The sequence below is a fragment of the Spinacia oleracea genome, chromosome 5 (genome assembly GCF_020520425.1).
Source record: "Spinacia oleracea cultivar Varoflay chromosome 5, BTI_SOV_V1, whole genome shotgun sequence".
Taxonomy (NCBI): domain Eukaryota; kingdom Viridiplantae; phylum Streptophyta; class Magnoliopsida; order Caryophyllales; family Amaranthaceae; genus Spinacia; species Spinacia oleracea.
Genome location: NC_079491.1, coordinates 1,594,457 through 1,621,679, shown reverse-complemented (window position 1 = coordinate 1,621,679; position 27,223 = coordinate 1,594,457). Strand labels below are relative to the sequence as shown.

The window sequence follows — 27,223 nt, the reverse complement described above, 5'->3', positions numbered from 1 at the left end:
GTGACACTTTTACGTGTTTTGACAATTACCTATGTATGTATGTATTGTTGTACTTAGTATTATTTGCTTCAAATTCTAATTTCAATTTCAATAAGCATGATATTTTATAAATTCAAAATTTTCGTACTTTCTCCTATATATTATTTTATAAGGTAAGACGAAATGTCCTTCCGGACTGTAACCCTGTACGGGTTAATCCGACTCGGATTAGCAGGATAGACACTGAGAATGAGGGAATGATAAGAGGAACCCTCCCTGTCTCTAGTAGATTGAACCCCCTAATCTTTTGGTTGGAAAGGTGCTTCATTTCCATTAGGCCAAGACAATACTTGTTGTATTCCACACTATAATATAAAGTCAATATATCCAAACTTTTATATTAAGAAACCCGTAGATCGCACGGGGATAAAAACTAGTTACGGAGTACTTTAATTGCTTAATTTCTTGTTCATTTTGCGGATGTTATAATTTTTTATTGAGGCCATAGAACATATTGTACCCGGGTGCATCGTGCACCTTCTCACATTTTCTCCTTACATATGAGAAGAAAATGTGGCGAAAACTACTAATAGACATAAAAGTACCCTTGGATGCACGATGCACCCGGGTATTCCTAATAATTTTCAATGTAAAAGAAGAAAAAGAAGAATATTGAGAGAAGCCCAGCTATTAAAGGGCCCAGAAACCAGGCCCAAATGAATATGTACCCGGCAGTAAATGACAATTCAATGGGCTAATCCCAACTCCAGTACTACGACTCTTCGCTATACACTTTACTTGACCCATGGTGCATATATGGAGGTTTACGAGACGTTAAGTGACTTGTGATCAAATTGGACACAAGTCACCCAATATAACTTTATTTTAGTACCAACATATAGTATGTTAGTAACAATAACGTAAATGACTCATATTGGTATTGATATACCAATACCACCCTAATCAGTAACAATATCAAATTAGTAGTACCAGTAAGAGTCAATTGCATTCATTTTTATCACAAACCACTTTTAATATAAACTTCATCATATATCGATATATGGACCTCTGTTGAAGGGTCGGGTGTCATATTGCTAAGCCAGGGTGTCCCGTATGAGACAACTCCCATGAGCATGTGTGTCTTGTATCTTGTTGCAGGTCAGTATCATTGCTTGATATTTCCCCTACTACTGTTATGTTCAATGCTTGTTGTGCATATGGGGATAGGCAGACTTGGATCAAGCCTCGAGAATTCATGCACCGTGCGAGCGGTCAAAAGGCCCGTTCACGGTTGTACCTCATGTGGAGGCATACAATGTATACACACCACTACCACCCATATTACATGCACGTGTAATGCACGCGCTGTTGCCGTCCGGGGGCATGATGTAAGAGCTTGGCAAAGGAAAAGAGAAGAATGGTCTACAAAGTGCCAATTAACCAAAAACACCATTTCTTTTTCTTCTACTGATGAAGAATAAATTCAGCTTATTCAATGCCAAATGACTGATATGAAACTCTGAAGGTAAAATCAGAGGATCCCCTTCAAAAGCTGAAATCCATGTAAAGAATCGAATACAAACACAACAACATTCCGTCGACCGTACCCAATTCCGTTGATTGTACCCAGTTTTTGGATACGTATCGGGGACGTATCCTTGCCGTACCCGTACCCGCAAAGTACCCGGTACTGGTTCTTCATCTTCCAGAGGTATCCGTGCTTCATAGACAACATATCATTGTGTAAATCTAGTCTGAAATGCCATTGAAGCTCCAACTTCTCACGCTGTAAAGCGCCAAGCAATCTTTAAGGGGCGGAGGGGAGTAGATATTCGACTGACAATAAATGACTAACTCCACATTATTCAATGACCAAACTCGAGTCTAGCCTAAAGATGGCTGTGGGCCGGGCCGGTCCAAGCACCAAAAAAGGTTGGCCCGTACTAAAAAAAATCCCTACCCGACCAGGCCCACAGCCATATTTAGTCTAGCCTACTGCAGAGCCTACATTATGCCACCCTTTTTCAATCTATGACAATCAAAGGGACCATACAAAGGACCATTCCATGACCAAAACTCAAGTGCAACCGGCCTCTGTAAAAGCTCGTGCATATCGAGAGACGGCATATCGTGCTCCCAAGAACACATGCTCGTGCAGGAGAATGCATTACTGTCTAGTACTAGACCTGATCAGCGGGCCAGGCACGGGCTAGGCCGGGCCAAAGCCTATTTAGCCCAGTTCAGCCCCATCCTTATTGATAAAAATAACGAAACTTCATACATATATCTTTATATTTCATTTTTTTTTACTGGCAATGCTACTTCATAATTAGCAGAATAACAGCTACTCTTTTCCCAGAATCTAATGGTCTCAACAACAAAAAGAACCTCAAAACAATTCCAACTTGACAGTGTCTACCAATGCACGTCACTTGTTAGGTGCCTCTCAAACTTGGAAGTCAGCTCAATAGGATTAGAAAGTAACAAAAGTAAAGAGGAAGTGCATAATGCATCAACAACACAATGTTTTGTAAAAAAAAACTCATTTCACTCTTCAAAACCTTCCACAGACCTTGTCCTAAATAGCAGGAGCCTTGCGAACTGGGTAAGACCTTTACCTTTTTACTCTTGACAACTAATTCATCACTAAGGCTCCGTTCTATTCGACTTATTTTGACTGAACTTATATTATCTGGACTTATCTGAATTCTGAACTTAACTTGTCTGAAATAAGTCAAAATAAGTCGAACAGAAGAGAACCGAACCTAAATTCACAGCTAATCAATCACCTAAGGAAACCATTTTGTGATATGGATGTATGCAAGATTTAGCTCGATTATTACTGGAAATCTGCTCTCCACAAGCCACAAGAATGCCTAAAGGGAGTAAAGGCCATTGTATTCTCGAGCATAGTTAATTGTTGCAACAAATTTTGAAGCAAAGATAATTATGATTTGCAAACATCAAGATCTTATATTACACATATATATACACACAAAATTTAAGTAATCCTTGATCAAGAACAAGCTCATCACAACAGCTAATGAAATATTCAGCAAACAATGATTACTGACGAACCTCACTACGTACCTGCCTAGTAACTAATACTTAGTATGTACTACTCAAACAAAAATTAAATGATGGCATGATTGGAAAGATTTACGGCAAAAGAATACCTGATCTAACGCAAATGACCTAGCTTTTGAAAAAAAAAAGGGATGAATAATAACAGCAACAAATTTTGTCTCACTACTTTTTCTTTCCTGAAGCGCCTTCACGCTGAGTACGGAAATGACTCAAAAGCTGTTGTGCCTGCAAATCCACGAAATGAAACCTTGTGTTATTCCTTAAAAAAGTCTATCTCAAATTCTCAATGATATCTAGAATTACTTGTAAGCACTTCAAATCTTCAAATAGAGATTACTTTAGAATATTGAAACAGATAATTTTTTGTTTATAGAAGTTGGATCCTGACTGTTAGAGCTCTTCATTTTGTTTCGCATACTTTTGTCCGAAACTTGACACCTCAACAAGGGTACATAATCCTTATTTAACTTTAATTTCATCCATACACCTCAAATATCTTGTACCGCATATTCACAGAAACAATGTAACAAGGAGTGTAAGGTTTTGTTCTGTTCACCTTATTTCTACTTATTTCAGGAAAATTAAGTTCAGTTAAGTTCAGATAAGATAAGTTCAGGAAAAATAAGGGTTGGTCAAGTAAAATTTTTAACTAAAATAAGTTTTGATAAGTTCACATAAGTTTAGTTCAAAAAAAATAAGTGAAAATCGGGTGAATAGAAAGCACCCTAAGAGAAGAAAACTATAAAATCTATGTTCGGAAATGAGCTTTTATATCATAACTTTCAAAAGAACTCGAGTAGCAAACAAGTCAAACCTAAAATGTGTGTATAATGATACCCGACCAAAGTAGCTAATATATGAGAAAGAAACAGCAGAAGAGGAAAGAGTATCACATACCTTCTCCTTAGCTCTAGGGGTTCCCGATTGAGATAGAGCAACAAGTGGTGGAACGGCACCTTCTTGAAGAACCAAGTTGCAAAACTTAGTATTATTAAGACACAATTGCAACAACACGGAAGCAGCGTTTTCCTTTCCTCTTTGTGATCCCGAGTCAACAATCTCAACAATCAATGGTATTCCACCTTCCTTAGCAATCGCCAAACGCCCTTCCGAAATTGTGGATAGATTCGCAAGAAGGGCAACCGATTTATCAACCATTCCTGTATTAGGTTCTAAAAGCTGAACAAGATACTTCACTGCACCAGCTTGAACAATTCGAGCTTTATTTTCATGGCAGATTGAGAGATTAAACAAGGCAGTTGCAGCATCTTTTTTCCCTCTAACAGTCCCCCGAGCAAGAAGATCAACCAACACTTTACTTGCTCCTGAACGCCCGATCTTTAACTTGTAATCTTCAAGAAGAGAGAGACTGAAAAGAGCTGCAGCTGAGTTTTCTTTAGCTGTATCAGTTCCTGTTTTAAGTACATGTATCAATGGTTCAATAACTCCTGATTCTGCAACTCTTGCTTTGATTTCTTCATTTAGTGAAAGGTTCAGAAGTGCAGTCACGGCATGTTCTTGTGTTATCATCACATCAGAGTGTAAAAGTGTAATCAAAGGTATAATGGCCCCACATTTCCCAATAATGATCCGATTCTCCATGTTGTGTTTAGCAAGAAGCCGTATCTCAGCTGCAGCCGCAGTTTGCAACGCGTTATTGGATGACCGTTTAAGATTTCCAACAATTTCATCAACATGGGACGACGTAGTTGTTTCATCATGTCCCAAATCCGAGAGTGAAAGTGAGTGAACTCTGGAATAGTTACTGCTCCCATTCTCTGATCTTGTTTTCGCACTCTGAGATCCTCTTCCTGATAAAGAGTTACTATTTATAGGAGAATACTCCGACATAATCTCACCTACTTTTTCAGATATCCTTGATATTTCAGTTGTTGATGAGGGCATGTAATCACAGCTCGAAACAGCAGAGTGGGTCCTACTGTGTGCATAAGTGTGTTCAGAAACTGCATCTGCAACCTCTAAGGAAGACCTGGACATAGACATAGAGTCACTGCTATGAACCGAGCACCGGAAACTATCAGTACGGATTATATCAGGAGCAGATAAGTCATCAACAACAACAGCATTTCTGGTGTCAGAGTTACTTGGAGGTGGTTTTAGGTTATTTTCCTGAAACCAGTTTGATATCAGTGCCTTGACAGTGTAATTTGTTATGATATTGGTGTGGGAAAGATGTTGACGGGTTTTGGGACAAATTTTTAGCCCGTTATCAAGCCATTTCTGGATAGAAGACCTCTCATAAGTTTGGCCCGAAGCTACAATAACCGGGTCTAACATGAAATCTAATGACAAAGGGCAACGGAAGTATGACGGGACAGCAACGCCGTTCATTGTTCCAAAACATCCGTTTTTTAGCATATAAGTACGAATAAGAGCCAAAAGATCCACGATTTGGTTTATTTGATCCACTTCTTCGTTGCTCTTGTTTGCATGAATTTTCACCCATTCCTTCTCAACAGCAATACTTTCTTTAAGTAATTCCTGATTTGATACTAGGTTTAGTGACTCCACAATTTCTGCCAAGTGTTCATCGCTAGAAAGCAGATTATCATCATTTTTACTTCTCATAGCTTGTTCGATGTGTCCTGAAATTCGCTCTGGTTGCCAGCTTTGAAGCTCCTGTACACAATGCTGAAATGTCTTGCAAATTAGACAGGAGACCAAAAGAGGTTGAAAGTAAATATGTTAATTGATAAGATAAGGAGTTTATCTTAAGCTACCATTATCTCTGTACATACTTGTACACCGGCAAAACCAGAAGAAGATGTTGATGTTCGCAATAACCTACACAATATGCCACAAATCTCGAGGGAAGAACTCCTGATTATTTTCATCAATTGTTCACTTTGTAAAACCTGAAAGTTAAAAGCATAAAATATACTCAGAAATGAAAAACTCTCAAGATGTACATAAATGCACCCCAGAGATATTAAACATAATGCTCAAACAGCTAGAACAACTTAAAGGCTGAGTGCACCCAGAATAGGCTACTTCGGGTGCGTTCTATTCACCTGATTTTCACTTATTTTTCGTGAACTTATCTTATCTGAACTTAACTGAATTTATTAAAACTTATTTTAGTTATACATTGTACTTGGTCAATCCTTATTTTTACTTATTTTTCCTGAACTTATCTGAAATTATTTTTCCTGAAACAAGTGAAAATAAGGTGAACAGAACAGAGCCTTAGTTCTTTACTAAAAGAAAACGTAAAGCAGGAAGAAAAGAAAAGGGGAACACACAGAATGAAGACTAACAGATTGATAATTAGAGTAGATCACGAACAACAGAATTGGCTGTTTTTGAATTAATACACAAGAACAAGCAACAAAACCTGAATTCGGGAGGAAAAGAGCTAAAACGGGAAGTAATTACAGCCTAAAACATTGCAATTCAGAACACCTTTAAACGCCTGTGACAAACTGAGGAGCCCCTTTAGCATAACCTAACTATGATGCATTGAAACTCTCGTGAAGGTCACATTTGATGGAAACCTGGAAATCGGAAACTTGAAGAAGCTCAAGGGATACCTCTTCTTTTACAGATCAGCGATTTAAAGTCCAAATTTAGCTTTTATTTATGATCACATCAAACAAACACAAACTAACTCTAATGTTTTAATTACTAAAAGGACTGTTCATTGAACACAAAACAACTTTATATTTGTAACAATGTAAAATTGATTGATTTGTGGTTAATGTTTTCATGATTCAACATTACCTAGTTAGCTAGTTTTATAATTTTATTTTTTGTAAAGGAAACATTTCCTAGTTTTCATCGAACATTACGTCTTCATGTTTCCCTATTTCTATATTTTCGCCCATTTCAGTTTCGTTACCACATAAACCTTAAACATTGCCTTAACTTTCTGATGTAATTCAACACTGAGCAGGAATGTGTAACTAACTGGAAGAGAGGTTGGGGGAAGAAGGGATTCATCAACTCACAGATAGAATCCTGCTCATTTTAGGTGACCATCGTTCCATATATTCTCGTGCTGAATTGATATACGCATCCAGGTCTTCACACTCCTTCCATAAATTTGTTTCCGAAGCTATTTTTTCATCATCAATCTCATCAAGGACAGGTTTCAAATGTTTCAGCATAATAGCCATACCCTCAAACTCATTTTGAGTAGGCATACCCTTTGATGTCTGACATGACATCAAATGAATGAACCGAGAAATGCTGTTGTTCAGACATCTCATATATGGAGTCTCCATTTCACCTGCATCAATGCAAAAAAAAAATGACACGGTTAGAGCACTATATCGATAATCAAAAGTACCTATGACTAAATCCTAATGAACATATATCTAATTCTCGTCCTTACAAGAAACCTGAATATATTAGATTTCTAGACATACTGATATGCAATCATTGTAAGCCAAAGACATCTTATCAGGGTAAATTATTTCATTTTTCCTAACATTAAAAATAATTTGACTCGCCCTAACCTAAAGTCAATCAGGAAAGCATTATATATGGTGAATAGAGATATAAGCTCAAAAAGTACATACAAAAGCAAGGCTCAATATCATATATAATGACCTTCTTATCAAAATATAGAAACATGCATTCAGATGGAAGTATGGAATTGTCATGCCCAAAAGAATGAGAAACCCAAAAAAGCAGGAAAAGAGGAAAAGAAGAAGAAAAAAAAAAAGCAACAAAAAATCTAACTCCAAATCTCTTTTAACTATTAAGTTCAGGTTTCAGTCTGCAAAGAAATCAAGTAACACTTGTATATGACAACTTTTCCTGTAGGCCCTGCTTATATTTCTTGAGCTAGTGTGTGGTACAAGTTGAAAAGATAAGAACGAGTGCTTTGGAAGAAGTATATGACCTTACACTAAAAAGTTACACAAGTATTATGTTCTACACCTTTATGTATAGAAAGCTTAAAATATTTCTGTATGAATTCACAAGCGGAAGTCCAAGAACAATTCTTATTTTCTTGTTCATGGAGATGTGAACCATGCCACTTGGAAAATTCATCCCAACCCAATATTTCCATATGCCCTTTAAACACTTCAAATAGACCAGAACTGATACAAATCCCAGAAGTAGCTCAATCCACTTCTGTAACTGCACATTGTTCCCGATTCAGAATAGTATAGACTAAGTATATTTTACAAATTGAAATACCCATCGAGAGGTGTAGAAATAATGAAGGTTCAACAACCAAGATCAACACAGTACAATGACATTAGGCAATTTAGGCCTTAGATAGATATTAACATAACATTTTTCCCATTAAAAGATTTAGAAAGAAGGCAATAAGACAAATTGTTGGTCAAATAATTCAGCATTTTCACTAAACATGATATTCTAGGAACCTATAACCAGCAACTCATCCATCAAGGATCAAACATTTATACAATATATGCCTATACAGAGTACAACTTAGACCAAATTCCACATTCTACTTTGTTTGTGTAACAATCAACACGGTTCGCTTACTTTCTAAAGACAAGCCCTTTCCCAGAAAATAAACAACTGCTCCAAACTACAGGTACAGTTTCATTCAAAACTCCTGTTGAGTAGCCTCTCGTTCTTCCTTCATTTTTCAATAGGAAGAAAATGAAGAAGAACCAGAACGGAGATCACCAAAAAGAGCTCTCTTAGGATAACAATTCAGATGATTTTAAGAGCATTTCCCTTCAGAAAAAAAAAACTCCTAAAATACCTCTATACAACACAAAAAAATCGCATAATTGTGAAAAAATTGACACCAAACAGATGCATCACCTCTTTTCATAGCACACAAACATCATCAAGCTTCAATCTTTTTTATTATCCCAGATGAAAAACACAAAGAACAACAAACCCCAATTGAATTCTAACCTAAATAATCCCCAGAAAACAAAATATTCAACATTCTTAAAAACCCAAATCATATCAATACAAAATACCCATTAATTCTAATAATTTTGCAATCCTAAAATCAAGGAAATCATTAATAAAAATCTGAGCAATACATAAAAACCCAGAAGAGAAAAAACGCAAGGTCAAATGGAAGAAATGGTTGTACCTGACGCAGGGGAAGCTTAGTAGGTGAAGGCATTAACAGACCCAGAAATGGTAAGTTCTGTTAGCATAAAATAGCAAAATTTGTTGAGACTGAAATTATTTGTATATGAAAAATAAAAAATAAATTAAATTCAGCAATTTCCCCTTAAAAGTTTTCCTATTTCTGGAAAACCCTCTCTATGTACCTTGTTTACAACGGTTTCATGGAAATTATAAATTCCCAAAATTGTTAGAGGGAGGAGTGTAATTTTGGTGTTTTTGATTAAGGGCCATTTTATTTTATTTTCTTGTTTTAGGGCAAAAAGTAGAGAGGGGCCCACTTTGTCTTGGACATAAGTGTGTAATTTTTTTATTATTTAATTTTGATTCAATTTTATTTTTGTTGTTCTTGGTCTCTTTGGATATTTTAGTCGACTAGGGAGTACTAATTTTGGCCATATTTATTTATCAATAGGCAACTATTAACGTCAATATTTAATTGTGTGATGTGTTCCGTTAATTTTAGTGTATATTTTCAAATTATAATTGTTTTGAATATAATTTATACAAATATAAGTAGAGATATTTCGTATAGATCAGTATCACAGTAATTAGTAATTCCTCTCGTAAAGAAAGTTTTGTATTTTTTCCTTTTTCTTTTACCTTTGTAAAAAAAAGTATAAGATTAGTAATGCTGAGTATGCACGACGTGTTTCCTTAAAACCTAGAAGGGCTAAGAGAGTCAACCATAATTTTTTTCGTTCACTAACCAACTACTATTAGATCATATTATTCTATGATCATATGGTACTAGGTGTAACTATTATTCGATTATTCTATCATTTTATGTATAAATAGGCCATGGTGTATTAATTATTCGAACATTCTATAATTAAGTTATTTTAGATGCATTATAATTTATTTTCAATATTTATTTATACATCATTTGGCCTATTATACAACTAACTCAAAGATAGTATGAAAATTATTGTAATTTCCCTAACAATAAAACATGAGATATATGTAGTTCAAACTTCAAAGTATGTTTATTTCAATGGATTAATCAAGCATGGTGTGCCTAATTCTAAAAAAAAAAAATTAAGTAAATCCAAAAAGTGGTACAAATATATTTTTTAGCAATGATTAGGCTTTATCAGCAACTGATCTAATCCACAAAATTGGCACATTACAGTTGTCTTCCTTCTATTTAGTCAAAACCATAACAATTTTGTTATCTTCTCCCCTCATTTTACAGATAATTCGGATTAAGACTAGGCTTCTTTTGACATAATCACTATGTCACCCTTTTGGCTAAAAAAATGTCATTAAGATACTACTATTCTGTTTTATTCGCCTTATTTACACCAATTTTTAGAATTAGTAATTGTAACCAATGGCTGATCTTAGTTAGCATTGGGTGGGGCCCGACCCCCCGGTCGGAAAATTTTATAGTGTAATTTTAGTTACGACCCCCCTAAAATTTGTGTGTAGTTGTATAATATATACTCCCTCCGTCTCTTTTTGTTTTTTACGTTTGGTATTTTGCACGCATTTTAACGACTAATTAATATGCATTGAGATTCTTCTTAGTTTTTATGTAAACGAGAAAAATTACGTTTATTTATAATGTTTTCACTCTTATCGAAATTCTGATATTGGGAAAATGAGAAAAGGTTAATGTCATAATGGAAAAGTGTGAGAGATTAAATGACTCAATGAATTTAATTGGTTAAAATAATAATTGGACACAAATTTTGATAGAATATTAAATCATTTATGTGATAATATAAAAGGAAATGTAAAAAACATTTTGAAATACCCAAAAAGGAAAACGTAAAAAACAAAAAGAGACGGAGGGAGTAGTATTTTGCTTAATATTTTTCTACCGGCCCCCTCGTAAAACTGTTCAAGATCCGCCACTGATTTTAGCAATTGCAAATTAAAAGTTTCTTTTATTAATTCTACACTCCTGTAATTAAGAATTTGTCGATCATTGGCATGTACTTTATAATAACTAGTTAGACAATATAAATGAGCAAGTTAAATGAGGTTGTACCTTTATTTTTATTTTTTGTGACATAGACCTTTATATTCTTGTGACAGGCTTGCAATAAATTTTGGCTTCGAAATGTATTTAGGATACCATTTCATATACTCCAATAATTAAAGTGGATATAAGGTTGGATCTCGAATTCCTAGAACCATGCATGCATTTAGCCATGTAGGACTCTAAGGTCCAAAATATTTTCACTTTTGCAAAAAAAAAAAAATGGTAAATTTAGCGATGGATCTTTAGTATGATTTGGGATCTGATTTATCGGGCTGAAAATTTAAAAGTGTGTTTTTAGTTTCAACCTCCTCTAAAATTTGAGTATAATTCATATTATATTACTTAATTTTCTACTGATTTTTTAATTTTCTATTGATTTTTCTAAATCGATCAAGAACGGTTAGTGTTAGTATATTACTACGTAGTTATGTTTAATGAAAATTGCACCAAACAAAGATATTAATCATTCTATTTGTAATCATTATTCATTATTGTTTTTTAAGTACAATGAAATGATTGAAATCCACTACTAACCAAACCCTTAGAAAAAAGTAAGTAGTAGCTACTATCGCTATTTTTAAACAATATAATTAGCTTACAATTTCAATTAATCAACAAGATTAGTTGAGTTCGTTGTGGCTTTGACCTCCTATATATTACAAATTAGTAGAGCAATAAGTTATTGGATAATATCATAGTAGTAAAGCGCACAAATTTGTCCATAACACATGTATGAAAAATATATATATATATATAAAAATATTGTTCCTAATCATATACTTGTACGAAGTAATAACAATCGATTTCACAAAATAAACAATGTACTTTATGTTGATTGGTGATCGAGAAGAGGGTTTATTGACTGCACAGGTGGTATATAAATACACCTTTCGGTTTATAGAATATCGATATATTATAAGCCAATTATTTAAGGAAATTTTATTCAGGCCACTTACCTTTACTTTGTACGTACTATTTTAAAATTTGTCATGTATGTTTATTTAAAATTCGAAACATGCATTGTTAAAAATAACCTTTTCTTCATGTCAAATAAAATAAAATAACATATCCTTGAATGTTTTTTTCGTAGGAATAGTAAGGATATACTACCTATGTCCCTTTTTGTTTGCCTTTACAGTCAAATTTCGTTTTATTAAGAATTGGGTATATGAGTTGATAAAATAATCCTATTAGGAAAAAAAAAAAAAAACAATTGGGAAAAAAATTCCAACTTAAGATACTAAGTATGTGTCAATCTAAAAGCTTCTAATAAAATAACATTACAAGAATTTGTATTTTTAACGACAATCTAATTACGATGGGTTAAAAATTCGCCGCAAAAGGCTTTTGCGACGGGGCTAATAATCAAACAAAGACGGAAACAACCGTCGCAAATGTCTTTTACGACGGGATAACGACGGGATTTTCCATTAACGACGACCCCCTTTTATGACGGGTTTGCGACAAAAATCCCGTCATTAATCAACGGTTATTGGCCTTTCGGAACGGAATTTTCCGTCGTTAATAGCACAATTTCTTGTAGGGTTAAATTGGGGAAAATAAAAGGGAACCGACGAAGTACTATAGAATTGATAAAAGTTACTACCCTACATTTTCATCTTTGTAAGAATGATGGGATGTTTCCCCCACTCCTAGACCTAGACCTAAGTCAAATTACTATCTTAAGTCCTAATTAGTACTAACTAGTATTGAAGCCCGTGCGATGCACGGTTTGTCAATTTTCGTACATATTTGTCTTATTATATCATCGTATACAAATAGTTGTTTTTATAAAGTATACGTACAATAGTAAGTTAAAATATGTCCCATTTCAAGTTGGAGTATAAATGTGTTCTTAATATTTAAAATGTTTATGAATAAGACATTTATAGGAAAATTGAGTTATGAAATGGTTAGTTCAATAATGGTAAAACTCGAGTTAGTTATTCATGTGTTCTCTACAAAATTATTACATATACTTTGTATAAGTATAGACTCACTTTGTCCTTATTTTTTTCGCCCCATATTTTGTTTAGTCAATTCCTTAGAGATTGCTTCATTTTTGTATGATGTATTAAATTTACCCTATAAACGCCATTTACTTTGCATTCAGTTTCCTTCAATATAACGTCAAAAAAAATATGGGAAAAGTAAAAGTAGGATAAATTTATGTTGAAATCTACTATCCTTTTCTTTGTTATCATCTTTTTAAATATTTATCTTATCACTATGGGTAATATATTATAGAGTATAAAACATGAAAATATAGAATATTAAACAATGCAAGTAGAATTCTGTTATAATATAAATTAATCCAAATATCAAAGGTTTAATAAAATAAAACTCTACTATATATTTCAGTAAAAATTTGCAAAAAAGAATAAAATAAATTAGAATAGTGTTTGACTATTTGGTACGGAGTATAACAATCTCAATGATCTTTTTGTGTACGTATTGATATTTTCCATCATTCCATGTTATTTTGTAGCAATTAAAACCATGGCCCTTAATCCTTATCGCATAATGAAAATGATATGTACAAAATATGGGAAAAATAAAAGTAGGATAAATTTACGTTGAAATCTACTATCCTTTTGTTCGTTATCATCTTTTTAAATATTTATCTTAATATGGGAAAAGTAAAAGTAGGATAAATTTACGTTGAAATCTACTATCCTTTTGTTCGTTATCATCTTTTTAAATATTTATCTTATCATTATGGGTAATATACACAGATAAATTTACGTTGAAATCTACTATCCTTTTCTTCGTTATCATCTTTTTTTTAGTATTGCGGCCTAATAAAAGGTCGTAGCTGATCATACAAAGTAATCTTAATATTCATCAAAATGACACTAAAGATTTACTTAATACTTAAATTAGGATGATGAGTTCGATTGGACAATTGAATATTTTCATATGTTAATCATATTATCATATCTTTCAAACTCTAAAGAATTGAGAATAGGTTAGTACTTAATTTGCATTTAGATGGTCTTCGATTTCTTGAGAGATTAGAGTTTGTCTAGTTGGATTTCGTTGCTGACTGTGTTTGTTGGTGGGGGTTGAATATTAAAAGAGAATAAAAAGGGAATGTAATCGTTATTATTAAGGTAATTGAAATTACAATCACCACTAATTTTTTTTAATAACATCTAACTTTCAAAATTCTTGATGCAGGGCGATCTTGCGAGGTTGGTGTAATTTTCACACCTATATTGTGGTTTGTTGTGCCGGATATAAGACAACCTACTGGCACAAAATCGTTTTAAAATCGAACAAATACAAATCGATTCCATAATAGACCTGAATTGAAATTGCCCGATCGAATTAAAACTGACTCGAACCTAAAATGAAAAATGATCAGATTTGACCCGAATTAAAAAGTGATATGAACATAAATAATGGCCCGACATTAACCATTCTCAACATGAACTGACCTGTCCATAATCGATCTGAACCCAAGCCAATGGCTCAATTTAACAACCCTACATATAATTAAGGTTACAATGTGTTATCAATCTGAAATCTCAATTTAACAGATAGTCAACTGTTGCCACTCCAGTTTTGATCCCCAAGCTAAGATAAAGGCGTGCAAAAAACATAAATACTCCACTTGAATCGTTAAGAAGTACTCCGTACAAATTTCCAACAACCAATTCGATCTCGATCCTCATCCCACCTGTTAGATTACAAAACTCCCGCAAGTAAACATTTAATAAACAAATTTGTTTGATAAGTGATGGAAACATATTGGAAATAAATATAAAAATTCTAAAGTTAAGCACTTATTCCGGAATTAATGTTGGTGAGTTACTCAATTACGAAAGGTTATGATGCTTTAAGCTATACACCATATTTTTATCCGATAAGAAACGCAAGCAAATTATAGTACTCCGTACATGCTAACAACAACGACATATTAGAGTAATATAAAAAATTCGAAGACTACCTATCACACCGGAATTATTCTATTTTGTTTCGTGAAGTTTATATGTATATACATATACAAAAGGGTAGAATAAGTTTGTGGAATCTATGTTTATCATATTAAGTAGTCAATTATGTCAAGACTCTAATATATTTATCTAATATTATTTATTTAATTAATTAATAATTTAATTATATGCGATAATGTGGAAATCCTACGTGAACGCTCCGAAATCTCTCCAAAAAACTCCCCTTTATATATATATATTAGATTATAAAATTAATAAAGATTAAGGGGGTCAAAGATGGCCCCATAATAAATATTGACTGCCGTTTACGCCATCCTGCCTCCAAAAGGGAAACTCCAATAAATGAAAGGGTGCACCTCCCATGTGGAGTTACATACTTGGTGTAAACAATCTGTCCCACTCTTTATTTTCATCTACAATTACAGATTTACAGTAGATCATGTGTACAGAATATAGTACTTCATAAAGTATAGTTTATCCAACTTATGGTAGTTTAACTTATTGAATTTAACTAAAATTATTTGAAATTGTGTTATGTGTGTTTAAAGTTGTGTTAAAAAATAGGTAATCTTCCCAAAACTTGTTATAAAATTAACTTAATGCATTTTCATTTTGAGATTAGAAATATCATTGTTTTTAAAAGACCAAATGTGCCAAATGCAAACTGAAAAAAATAGTTTGTCATTTAATCGAACCTTTCAGATTATAAGAGATCCAATCACGTCAGTTATGAGTATGGATGGCAATGGGTCGGATCTGGATCGGGTCCGGCAAGATCCAGACCCAGACCCGCTTTTTTAGAGGTGGATCCAGATCCGACCCAGATCCGACCCAGATCCGCTGGGTCCAAAAAAATCAGATCCAGACCCAGATCCACTAGGTCTAATAGGTCTAGGGTCGGATCTGGGTCCTAAATGGGTCTAAGCGTATTTCTTTTCCAAAAAAATTTGTCCCTCATTTTTCTTATCTTACGTAAATTTTTCGCCAATTTTTTGTATTTAAACTAATCTTGCTTTAATAAAACCACTAGAAACATAATATTCGTTACTTTTGTTTAGGAAAAAAATCATATTAGCCTTGTAATATAATAAATATTTAAAGTTTGTAATATTATTATTTATATGTCACGTCAAACAAATTTTAAATAGTTTAGTATCATAAGAACTGAATATAGTTTAGCATGTAAAGATTGAATTATATTTACATTTTAATAAACAAAAATTAAAGATTATATATATGGGTATGTGGGTCGAATCTGGACCGGATCTGGGTCTTTAATTCTTGGACCCAGACCCAAACCCGCACCATTGAACAAAGACCCAGATCCACCCCAGATACACAGGGTCTAATTTTTTGGACCCAGACCCTTAAAAATAGACCGAGTCCAATCGGATCTGGATCGGGTCTTGAACCCATCTCTAGTTATGAGAATGAAAGAGATAGAAATCCAAATTTAAAAGTTAACACTGAGGTACTATAGCAATTTCTGAATAAGTGGAATGTTATCTTCAATATAGGTTGTGCATCTAAGACATATATGATCAAAGTTAGGCACTTTGAAGGATAGAGTGCTAGCTACCCGAAGAATAGAATGACATGCATTCCAAATAAGCATCCTTTTTTTCTTCCTTATTGTTTCTAATGATATGAGACACCCTATAATGGGTCTAGCTTGGGATCTGGGATGATAATGTTCGTGATTAGGGTTTATTTCCGACCCAATGATGATACCACATGGAAGTATCTTCCTCATTTTCGATGTTCACAATAATCATTTTCCTATTAATATCCCGACCCTTTAGAATATATTTCCATAAAGGAGAAGAAGAAGGCGAGACAATAAAATTCGAGTATTTTAGGTGAGGAAGTTAAAATTCGAGCCCAAAGTTCATTAGGTTGAGTAAGATTTTTCCACCCCAACTTCTCCATAAAAGCTAGATTCCAATGCTTAAGGTTTCGAATCCCTAGGCCCTCCAAGCTTATTGGATCACACATCCTAATCCCAATTAGTCCCACGAATATATCTAGACCGATAAACCTTATTCCAATGAAAATGTTTACATTTACTCTCTAATTTATATTCTTGGGTAATTGTGGCCGATAGACACCATTTTGCATAACAAAAAGAGAGTAAGTATTTAAAACCAACTTAACCATATTTAATAGTTTAGCTTGCCAACCCCTAATTTTACTCGTAGTTTTGTCTAAGAGGCTAAAAAAAGTCATTTTTTTTAATCGAGTAGGAGCAATAATGTTACACTGATAACTGATTTAATACTTCGTATATGATTCCAGGGATAGCTTTACAATCCATCAATAAGGCCTTGTTCTTCTCACCTGATTTGGTCCGATTTTTTTAGTTTTTGGTCTGGTCTGATTTGGTTTGATTGAAATGTTTTTGGTAAGTGCCTCTTCTGACCTGGTATGATTTTTTAAGGAACGAGACCACACATGAGATTACAAAAATGCCCCATCATTAAACACACGGAATGTCCAAACTACCCATGAGTTTGTAATAAAGGACAAGCAATGTTCATCATTTAGAAAACCTCTTTTCATTTTCTAGGGTTTATCAGTTCGTCCCTCTCCTCTCATTTCTCTGTAAAGTCATCACCCACACAATCAAGCCGCCGCAACAATGGTGAAACCAAGGACCACAAGCAGAAACCCAGACCTGGTCAAAGGTATCGGAAAATTCAGCCGATCAAAAATGTACCACAAGAGAGGTTTATGGGCTATCAAGGCCAAAAACGGCGGCGTTTTCCCTACTCATGCACCCAAGGCTGCTGCACCGGCGACGGCGGAGAAGACGGCCAAGTTTTACCCTGCCGACGATGTTAAGAAGCCCTTGATCAACAAGCGCAAGCCCAAACCCGCTAAGCTCAGGTTCGAGTTTATCAAAATTGTTGATTTTTGTTGTTTTTTTAATTAATTTCATAAAAAATGTTGATTTGTATTGTAGTTTGTTGGTAATAATTTGGGGGTTTTTTGATTAATTGAATAGGGCGAGTATTACACCTGGGACAGTGTTGATTGTGTTAGCTGGGAGGTTTAAGGGGAAAAGAGTTGTGTTCTTGAAACAACTTTCATCCGGCTTACTTCTCATTACTGGTAAATTTTCTTATTTTAGTTTTGTATTTTTTGTTTGATTTCTTAAATCAGGATTTGGATTTGTTATTCTTATCTTGTTTGATTACTTAAATCAGGATTTGGGTTTGTTATTCTAATCTTACTGTTGATTTATTTCTGCGTTTTGTGTTTGATTTCTTAAATCAGGATTTGGATTTGGTATTTTATTTAGGTTGTATCTATATATGTATGCGGTGTCCTCAAACTGCTGTTTTATACCTCACCTTGATATTAGCTTGATTTGAATTCTGTTCATGGTTGGCCTATTGTTACTGGGGTTATGATTTATGGGATTTTTTTTTTTTCAATGGTATCCTATGCAATGTTTATGAATGATATCTTATGTTATTGGGTTGGAAGTGAAATGCGAAGTGATGATATCGTACTTCTTTTCCATGTTCAACTAATTGGGAACAAGTGTAGTTGGTTTTGCCAAAATTCTGATATCCATCATATCACTCTTGTTTCTTCGCGATAACATTGCTAATTTGCGCATGTCTCCTGCTTATACACCTTTGTATTAGCGATGAAGGAGTAATCAATGTTTATTGTGCATGTTCATGGATTATGTGTTGTTGTGGGGTGCAGTGGGTTTGATATTGTTGCATAATAGTTTGGGGTGGTTTTGTGGCCGATTTAAGGTGGTAGACGGTGGTAGCTAGGTTGGGCAGCAGTGCTAGGTCGGGCTGCAGTGGTAGGATGGAACTGTGATGGGCAGTGCAGCGGGTGACAGTGAGGTATTCATGGTGGGTGTGGTAGTGCGATGGTGATTTAGGGAAAGGGAATGGAAATACCATGTGGGGTTGGGGGAGAGTAGAGGACTTTGGGGGTTTAGAGAGGGTAAAGAGAATGATTAAAATTGCATTACAAACAACAACAAAGGGAATCACCCGTATTCAATCTCTTTCCCTTTCCTGAATACCTCAAACCAAACGCCCCCTTACTTCTTTTCCATGTTCAACTAATTGGGAACAAGTTTAGTTGTTTGCCAAAAATCTGATATCATCATATCACTCTTGTTTCTTTGCGATAACATTGCTAATGTGTCCTGCTCATACACCTTTGTATTAATTAGTGATGAATGAGTAATCAATGATTATTGAACATGTTCATGGACTGTGCGTTGTTGAGGGTTTCATTGGTTTTGATATTGTTGCATAATACTTCAATACAATAGCAAATTAGCAATATCTAAGCCTTTCCCAATGATGAGTCGGTTACATGAACCAAGATTTTATCTCCCATGTTGTCCTTGCATAGTACGTTACTTCATATGCCTTTGTTGAATGGAAAAGCTGAGGGCCGTATTATCAATTCATAGAAGTATAGTACTATCACGGCCTTGTGAAATTGCCGTTATTGACTATTTTTTATCAAACTCTATATCAAGTGTTCTCTGCTGTTTTCTGTAGGTCCCTTTAAGATCAATGGGGTCCCACTAAGGCGATGCAACCAAGCTTATGTCATTGCTACTTCTACTAAAGTTGATATTTCCGGAGTGGATGTTTCCAACATTGACGACAAATACTTTGCAAAGCAAGGTGAGCAGAAGAAAAAGAAGGGAGAAGGAGAATTTTTCGAGGCAGAGAAAGAGGTGAGTTCGAGTTTTTCCATTTTGTTGTATCTGTTAGGTTAATAGCAATAAAAACTTCAATGAGGTTTGTTTTCATGCCACATTATCATTTTACAAACCTTGATTGTGATAAACCTTCTACCAACAATAGATTAACTTACACAAAGGTTCATATGTGGGATCCGTTATCATTCATCTCATCTAAATTACAAAACAAAATAAAAAAAAGAAAATCAATATGTTTTGCATACATGGCAAAAACAAAACACTTACTGTACTCTTTAATAACCTTTGATTTTGTTACTTTTCCCAACAATAGTAACCTTAGATTGTGATGAACCTTCTACCAAAAATAGATAAACATGTACGGAGTAAAAAAGTTCATATGTGGGACCCATTATCATTCCTCTGATCTAAATTACAAAGCAAAACAAAAAAGAAAATTAATATGTTTTACGTACATAGTAAAAACAAACCACTCACTGTGCTCTTTAGTAACCTTTGATTTTGTTACTTTTCCCAACAATAGCGAGGTTTGTTTGCAAACCTCTAAAATTCAATATAAACCTCTTATTGCTATTGCCCTTAGAAGTTCAGTCCTTCGTGCACTGGTTTAGTAGTTGAATTGAATTGAATTGCATACTTAATTTCAGGAGAAGAATGTTCTTCCAGCAGAGAAGAAAGAGTCACAAAAGGCAGTTGATGCTCCATTAACCAAGAACATTGAAGCCGTACCTGAGTTGAAGGCCTATTTGGCAGCAAGGTTTTCATTGAAGTCGGGCATGAAACCTCACGAGCTTATCTTTTAATGGAGTAGCCTCTAAATTTTGTTAGTTAAGACAACTTTTTTTAAATGCTTAAATTTTGATTTCTATGATCATGTATTACGGTTTAGTCACCTTGTTTGTTATCTTGGATTGGTGTTGTTTATGCTTCAGTAGGAATCTGTGTTTGTTTTCATGATGAGAATCCTCTGTTCTTAAATTATGTTTTTGGTGGTTTCCTCACATTCTAGCTGCTGTATGGTATTCTTATTTTCAAATACTTGAGCAAAACCAATTTATCCCTGGTGATTGTAGCGTTTTTATAGGAGTTGTATCTAAAGATGGCTGTGCGCGAAAAAGCCACCCGGCCTGGCCCGGGCATGAAAAACATGTCAAATTTAGTAAAATTACGTTTTGGCGCGACAAGCCACGGGCCTAGCTTGGGCTTGGGCTATGCTTTGAACTTTTTGGCTTGGCCCAGAGTGGGTTTGACGTGGGCCTGGCCTGTTTTTAGGCACACGGCCTGTGGGCTCAGTCCGAAGCCTGGCCTGTCCAATGGCCATCTTTAGTTATAGCTCTCCATTTGAAAGTTGCAGAAACGTGGAACTCAATGTTAATATGGTGAAATTTTTTCGGCAGGCAAAAAATCACTAAGGACTCACCAGAATGTGACACGTGTCAATATTGCTAAATATGTACTTAAATTAAGCTGGTTTTTCACATTCAGAACAAGTATATCTAGGACCAAACATATCTTGGTAACTGTCTTATTGCATGAGTTAAGATAAAATGAATGATCACCAAAAGACGAACCCCAGAATTTCAGAAAAAAATAACAAATGATCCACTCAGTCTTATGTACAAAATACTTCAACCCTGTCTCATTTATTTTAAATACCATAGAGTTTTACAACCTGATCAATCTCACCTCTACAAACAGGGCAAACCCCATTATTATCCTTAATCTTCTTCAAACAAGACATACACGTAGACACGTGCCCACACGGGATGCACGCTCCTTCAACCGGAGCTTCCCAGCAAACTACACACACAGTAAAATCTGCAGATTCATCAGAAACTGGTGTATTAATGCTGGTAGTATTGATTGGGGGAGCTGAGGGAACAGGGGAAGAAACCGCTGCTGCTGCTGTAGGCGATCTATTAGGTGCAGAATTCAGTTTCGATCGTGGTGATTCGTGTACCCAGATGTTGTTGTTGTTGTTGTTGTTGGGTGTCATGGGAGGGGAGAAAATTCTGGGTGTTGTCCATGCAGGACTAGTTATATGGGATGATGTTGTATGAAGTGGTGAAGAGTTTATAGTTTCTGGAATCATCATCTGTGCTGAGGCTGGCATAACCTGCATATGTCATACAGAAAACCAAACTTAAAGATCAGAAATTGAAGCTTATGGTCAGAAAATGAAGCAGATAACACAAATCATGTCATACAAGAAAACCAAACTTATGATCAGCTTATGATCAGAAAATGAAGCAGATAACACAAATCATGTCATACAAGAAAACCAAACTTATGATCAGAAAATGAAGCAGATAACACAAAATCACAAATCATGTGAGTCCAAGTGATACCTGAGAGATCCCTTTACAAGCATTGTACAATCGTCGAAGTTGCTGCTTGTCATCATAGGTAATTGATGAGAATTTATATCGATTTTCTGAACACGAAAACAAACATCAGTATGTAGAAGTTGGAGATAAACTTTAAGTCTAAACAGAACAGTATAACAGGGTTTATGAAAGCAGTTATCAACTCACTGGTCTGCTTGTCGAAAATTGTCAGAGCAGGACTTGGTTGATCGAATCTTGGCGCCTTGATTTTAGACCGTCTAAGAGAAATAATTTTTCGAGGTTCAGCATCCTGCACAAGAAGTGTTATAACTTATAACGGATGCAAAAAAAGATTAAATAACGTAATTAAAGAACGCAGAGATTTAACGTGGTTCACTAACAATGTGTTAGCTACGTCCACAGGCAGAGGGGAGGAAAGTTTTATTGATCTTGAGGAATACAGATTACAGAATACGGCTAGGTTATCACCTAAAGAGTTTATATAGTACTCTCTAGACAGATGCGGAAAAGCCCAGAAAATAGGCCCAAAACAGATAACTCGTGTCCAAAATTACAGATACCCTAAAGTTCGGGGGCGTTGCAATAAGGGGCTTGACCGATTCAAGGCATTATTTAACCAGAAGATTGGATGCAAATATGTTAAAGCTACATTACAATAACTAGTAATCGATTTTGAGTTAGATATGCTAGAATGAAGAGATTGAGTTCTAAATCTCAGTTGTAGAAAAGAAAAATCATACTTGAGCAGTTGAGTAAATAACAAGTTCTAATTTTTGTGGTCTTGGAGGATTGTGAGGACTTCGAGGTACTACAACAACCCAACTGCACAAGAGCAAGAACACAAAATCTCAGTTGAACTAAAAATCATACCGAAAATCATACTTAACAAAAATAAAATAAAATACGAAGTACTCCCTCTCTCCCAAATTACTTGCACCATTTCGATTTTTTACACTGTTCACACAATACACTTTGATTATATTTTATTTTTAGTATATGAAAATAAATGTTAGCATGTACAATAATATATTGTTTGTTTCATCTTCATAGGAAGTATATATTTATTTTCAAAATATTAACATTTTATAAGTTTTTCTAATATGTAATTAAAGATATTAGTGGTCAAAGTTGTACATTGGAAAGAGTGTACAGTCAAACTAGGGTAAGTAATTTGGGACAGAGTGAGTAGTACATAAACAATCAGGCTTAAGTAAAAGTACAGACATTACTGCTGATGTTGATGATGATTGTGGAGCTGATACATCAGACAATCCTGGTCCAAATTTTTCGCGTATTGGACCAGCAAAGTAGCAAATACGGCTCTGAAAAAATGCAAGGAAAATGATCAAGATATATTAAAAATTCATGATTAAAAGTTCTAAGATAGTTAACTATGATTGTATTGTAACAGAAACAACAGGAAATAGAGGAAATTCTAACCTCAATCTGTCGAACAACATGATTATGGCCATTTTTCCTAGCAACATCAAGTGGAGTTTGATTCTCCCTGTTCTTGACAAAGGCATTGGCTGGGAATTCATAGTTACTCTCAGACTAATGATGATTAGTACTAGCTAATAGACTGTCAGAAACTGACCCGACTCAAAATCAACTGTGATGAACTTCATTAATCTAAACAGAATATCATAACTGATCTGAGACTCCTGATGATTAGTTAGACATGATCATCACAAGCCCGACCCGCAATTTGGTGGGGTTTGGGCAGAATTTTAGGCCTATTTTTCGGCCTGAACCGGCCCGTTTTTAAAATTTTTTGGGTGGGTTTTGGGCAACTCAAAATTGCAATTATAGTTATATATTTGGCCCGTAAAGGGCTCTAAAATTGTTGCTCGAATTAGCGGGTTTTGGGCAGGAAATTTTGCCCTGGAGTTTGGCCCGGCCCTGCACAGACATAATGGGCAGAATTTTTAAGACATGGCCCGACCCGCCCCTAAAAATGGTGAGAATTTTAATTAGGCACGTTTTCCAGGCCTGACCCGGCCCGATAGAAAACTTTTTGGGGTGGGTTTTGGGCAACTCAAAATTGCAATTATAGTTATAAATTTGGCTCGAAAAGGCCGTTATTTTTGGATCGAATTAGCGGGTTTTGGGCAGGAAATTTTACCCTGAAGTATGGCCCGGCCATGCCCAACATATTGGGCAGAATTTTTAAGACATGGCCCAACCCGAACCCGACCCGACCCACAATTTGACCAGGTCTATGATTAGTACTGGCTAACAAACTGTCAGAAACTGACTCGACTCAAAATCGACTTCTAATAAACTTCATTATTCTAAACAGAACATTATAACTGATCTTATGCTTCTGATGATTAGTACGGAGTACTAGCTAACAGACTGTCAGAAACTGACCCGATTGAAAATGAAGTACATTATATAAAAAGAAATACCTCCATGTAAAAGAAGTAAAGCGACTGTATTATCAAGTCCTTCCTTTGCAGCATAATGTAGAGGTGTTCCTCCTTGACGACCTATCATGAAATTCATTCCATACATTCAGCAATTTCCATGATTTCACTTCTTTGTAATTTGGTTTAAAACTTTTTTTTTTTATCATGTTGAAAAACCCATTAATTCTAATGTTATTTTTGGTGTGTTCATGACTAAGAACATTTTCTAATTCATTACTCCTTCCGTCTCATTTTACTTGCTCCGTTTAACCAATTTTGTGAGAGTTTTTTGGTCAGAATAAAGTAAGTAAAATGAGACAGAGGGGTACAAAATTAGACACCGATATTAATATTTGATTACAATTGTTTCATTTATTTAACGCATAAAATGAAATAATAAAAATAAAAATATGTACCTTTACAAAAAGCATTGACATTAGCACCCAATTCAATTAGAGTTCTAGCCATATCATAGAGTCCAGGATCCTTGGCTGCCACAATCAGGGGAGTTTTCCCTTCTTTATCTTTCCACTATAATCAAAATCATAATTTGTTTCTTTAACAAATAAAATTTATGTTACATGTACACATATAATTTATATAAATTTATATCTACAACACGAGTAACTTTGGCATTAGTACACTTGATATTTACAAATAATCGAACAAAAACAATATATATACGGCGTACAAATTAAAATGGTTAATTGACGTGTACATAAATTACGTTACGTACCTCTAGACCAGTGCCTTGTTTGGAGAGAAATTCAATACCACCAACATCACCATTAATAACATAATGATACAACAATTTTTCTTTTGATTGTTTTTGCCCCATTTCTCTGATAGAGTTATGAGAAAGCTCAAACAAATCAAAATTGATTCGAGTAAAATAATTTAAGAACAAAATAAGAAAAAAGGGAAATTCAAAAGAAAAACCCTTTGTTGTTAGTTAAGAAAAACCCTTTGTTGTAAGATGAGAAAAACATGCAGGTTGAGACAGAGTGATTGTATGAAGAAAGAAAAAGTCTAAGATTTTTTTTTTGAGAGATAAAGAGGTTAATTAGTTGTTGTATGTTGTTTTTTTTGTTCAAACCCTTTGACAATATAAAAGGTTGACAATTCAAGCTTCTTCCTTTTGTTAATAATTTTTGCCATGAAAAAATGGCTTTGAAATTTGACTACTTCATTTGCATGGAATTACATATCTCTTATAATAAATTTATACTCCGTAATTTTGTTGGTCTGAAAGCCAAAATGACGGCAACTGAAAAATAAGCCCTGAAATTGAAATTAAGCAAAAAAAAATAACAGCATCTTATACTTGTAAGTTGTAACTAGGGTGTTCATCAGTCCAAAACCGGACCGGACCGAAGACCGAAAATTTGATAATTCAAGACCCGAAGACCGGACCGATTATATTTGGACCGAACCGGAAAAATCGATCTAAAATCCGGACAGGACCGGTTTGGACCAGTTGTAGACCTATTTCTATATACTTTTTTATATTTTCTAAAAATTATGGTAAAAAAGATAAAATATATATTTAAAAACCAATTGTTTAAGGCCTTTTCCGAAAGCTAAAATAAAATATATCACAATATAGTAATATTTACAACATATTAAAGAAAGAATTAAATTTTTAAATAGTTATATTATATTTTATGAAGGAAAAATCGATCCGGTCCAAAATCGGGGTTCGGACCGGCCGGACCGGACTGGACCGAAGACCGAAAATTGATATTTTTGACCCGGCAATTGGTCCGGTCTGGGTCGGTCCGGTCCATTTTTTCGATCTGGACCAATTTTTACACACCCCCACTTGTAATGAACTTAACTATTTTCTAAAATGCATTTGATTTTCCAATCACTTGAAATAATATTATGCTTACTCTAAAGTCTTTTCCCTTCCCTCTTAGGTGTAAAAACTCGACGTCTAAACATGATGTCGTCCAAAGTTTCATACCAAACACATCGTTTTGAAAAACATTCCACTTATTAATTAAAAAAATAAAGAACATCCCACTAATACAAACAAACTGATAATGACTCAAAGATATTTGTATTTTTTTAAATTTTTCATAGAATTAATGTGTTCGAAGTTTGTATCCTAAGTCGAGGAACTTTCGTTTTTAAAAGGTCAAATTGTAAACCAAAAATTGTGTAGAATGATATTACGTAAAGTAAACCAGTTGTTTATGTGTGATTGTGTGAACTTGGTTGATGTATGCATATGAAGTTTGCAAGCATAACTTAAATAAAATATTCAAGGAACCTTCGTTTATGTGAAAACGCAAAATTCCACACGTTGAAATAACTTGGCAAAGACATATTTAGTCAATGTATTACGAAGTATGTGTAATTCATCCTTTCGTTTTTACTCGTAACGTTGGTTACTCTCATGCATGTTAATGCACAACTTTTTAATTAATTAATATCCTTAATTCACTACAAGAATTTGTATCTTTAACGACAACCTAATTACGACGGGTTAAAAATCCCGTCGCAAAAGCCTTTTGCGACGGGGCTAACAACCAAACAATGACAGGAATAACCGTCGCAAATGTCTTTTACGACGGGTTTACGACGGGATTTCTATTAACGACGGCCCCCTTTTATGACGGGTTCGCGACAGGAAATCCCGTCGT

General features: G+C 34.6%; 3 protein-coding genes across 9 annotated transcripts; 1 reads left to right on the top strand and 2 right to left on the bottom strand.

Moving 5' to 3' along the window:
• Positions 1 to 2,889: 2,889 nt before the first annotated feature.
• Positions 2,890 to 9,392, bottom strand: LOC110794314 (U-box domain-containing protein 3). 5 transcript variants are annotated; one of them, XM_021999269.2, is made up of 6 exons: positions 9,306 to 9,392; positions 9,122 to 9,178; positions 7,035 to 7,315; positions 5,808 to 5,942; positions 3,964 to 5,718; positions 2,890 to 3,291 (listed from the first exon to the last, which is right to left on the bottom strand). In XM_021999269.2, exons 3-6 carry the CDS (start codon positions 7,308 to 7,310, stop codon positions 3,229 to 3,231), a joined length of 2,229 nt encoding a protein of 742 aa, XP_021854961.2. In that variant the 5' UTR covers positions 7,311 to 7,315; positions 9,122 to 9,178; positions 9,306 to 9,392; the 3' UTR covers positions 2,890 to 3,228. The 5 variants fall into 5 exon arrangements, with proteins under 5 accessions (XP_021854961.2, XP_021854960.2, XP_056684134.1 ...); XM_021999268.2 differs by having other exon boundaries at positions 9,122 to 9,367; XM_056828156.1 differs by lacking the exons at positions 9,122 to 9,178; positions 9,306 to 9,392 and adding an exon at positions 8,839 to 9,094.
• An 8,265-nt stretch (positions 9,393 to 17,657) lies between these two features.
• LOC110794315 (60S ribosomal protein L6) lies at positions 17,658 to 20,817 on the top strand. Its single transcript, XM_021999271.2, has 4 exons — positions 17,658 to 17,994; positions 18,113 to 18,219; positions 19,650 to 19,831; positions 20,464 to 20,817. Exons 1-4 carry the CDS (start codon positions 17,747 to 17,749, stop codon positions 20,617 to 20,619), a joined length of 693 nt encoding a protein of 230 aa, XP_021854963.1. The 5' UTR covers positions 17,658 to 17,746; the 3' UTR covers positions 20,620 to 20,817.
• A 496-nt stretch (positions 20,818 to 21,313) lies between these two features.
• Positions 21,314 to 25,668, bottom strand: LOC110794336 (putative E3 ubiquitin-protein ligase XBAT35). Of its 3 annotated transcripts, none has more exons than XM_056828493.1 (9): positions 25,312 to 25,668; positions 24,992 to 25,106; positions 24,576 to 24,656; positions 23,605 to 23,671; positions 23,394 to 23,486; positions 22,905 to 22,986; positions 22,351 to 22,453; positions 22,165 to 22,250; positions 21,314 to 21,932 (listed from the first exon to the last, which is right to left on the bottom strand). In XM_056828493.1, exons 1-9 carry the CDS (start codon positions 25,411 to 25,413, stop codon positions 21,465 to 21,467), a joined length of 1,197 nt encoding a protein of 398 aa, XP_056684471.1. In that variant the 5' UTR covers positions 25,414 to 25,668; the 3' UTR covers positions 21,314 to 21,464. The 3 variants fall into 3 exon arrangements, with proteins under 3 accessions (XP_056684471.1, XP_056684472.1, XP_021854989.2); XM_056828494.1 differs by having other exon boundaries at positions 23,605 to 23,693; positions 25,312 to 25,664; XM_021999297.2 differs by having other exon boundaries at positions 23,389 to 23,486; positions 23,605 to 23,693; positions 25,312 to 25,661.
• Between the last annotated feature and the right edge of the window lie 1,555 nt (positions 25,669 to 27,223).

Coding starts and splice junctions, on each gene's coding strand:
- LOC110794314 (XM_056828156.1), bottom strand. Junction 5,719..5,807: donor AAGTATGTACAGAGATAATG/GTAGCTTAAGAT, acceptor AAGACATTTCAG/CATTGTGTACAGGAGCTTCA. Junction 3,292..3,963: donor CCCCTAGAGCTAAGGAGAAG/GTATGTGATACT, acceptor GTGGATTTGCAG/GCACAACAGCTTTTGAGTCA.
- LOC110794315 (XM_021999271.2), top strand. CDS start 17,747: ATGGTGAAACCAAGGACCACAAGCAGAAACCCAGACCTGGTCAAAGGT. Junction 17,995..18,112: donor CCCAAACCCGCTAAGCTCAG/GTTCGAGTTTAT, acceptor TTAATTGAATAG/GGCGAGTATTACACCTGGGA. Junction 19,832..20,463: donor TTTTCGAGGCAGAGAAAGAG/GTGAGTTCGAGT, acceptor ACTTAATTTCAG/GAGAAGAATGTTCTTCCAGC.
- LOC110794336 (XM_021999297.2), bottom strand. CDS start 25,413: ATGGGGCAAAAACAATCAAAAGAAAAATTGTTGTATCATTATGTTATT. Junction 25,107..25,311: donor AACAAGGCACTGGTCTAGAG/GTACGTAACGTA, acceptor TTTTGATTATAG/TGGAAAGATAAAGAAGGGAA. Junction 22,987..23,388: donor TCATCAACATCAGCAGTAAT/GTCTGTACTTTT, acceptor GCTCTTGTGCAG/TTGGGTTGTTGTAGTACCTC.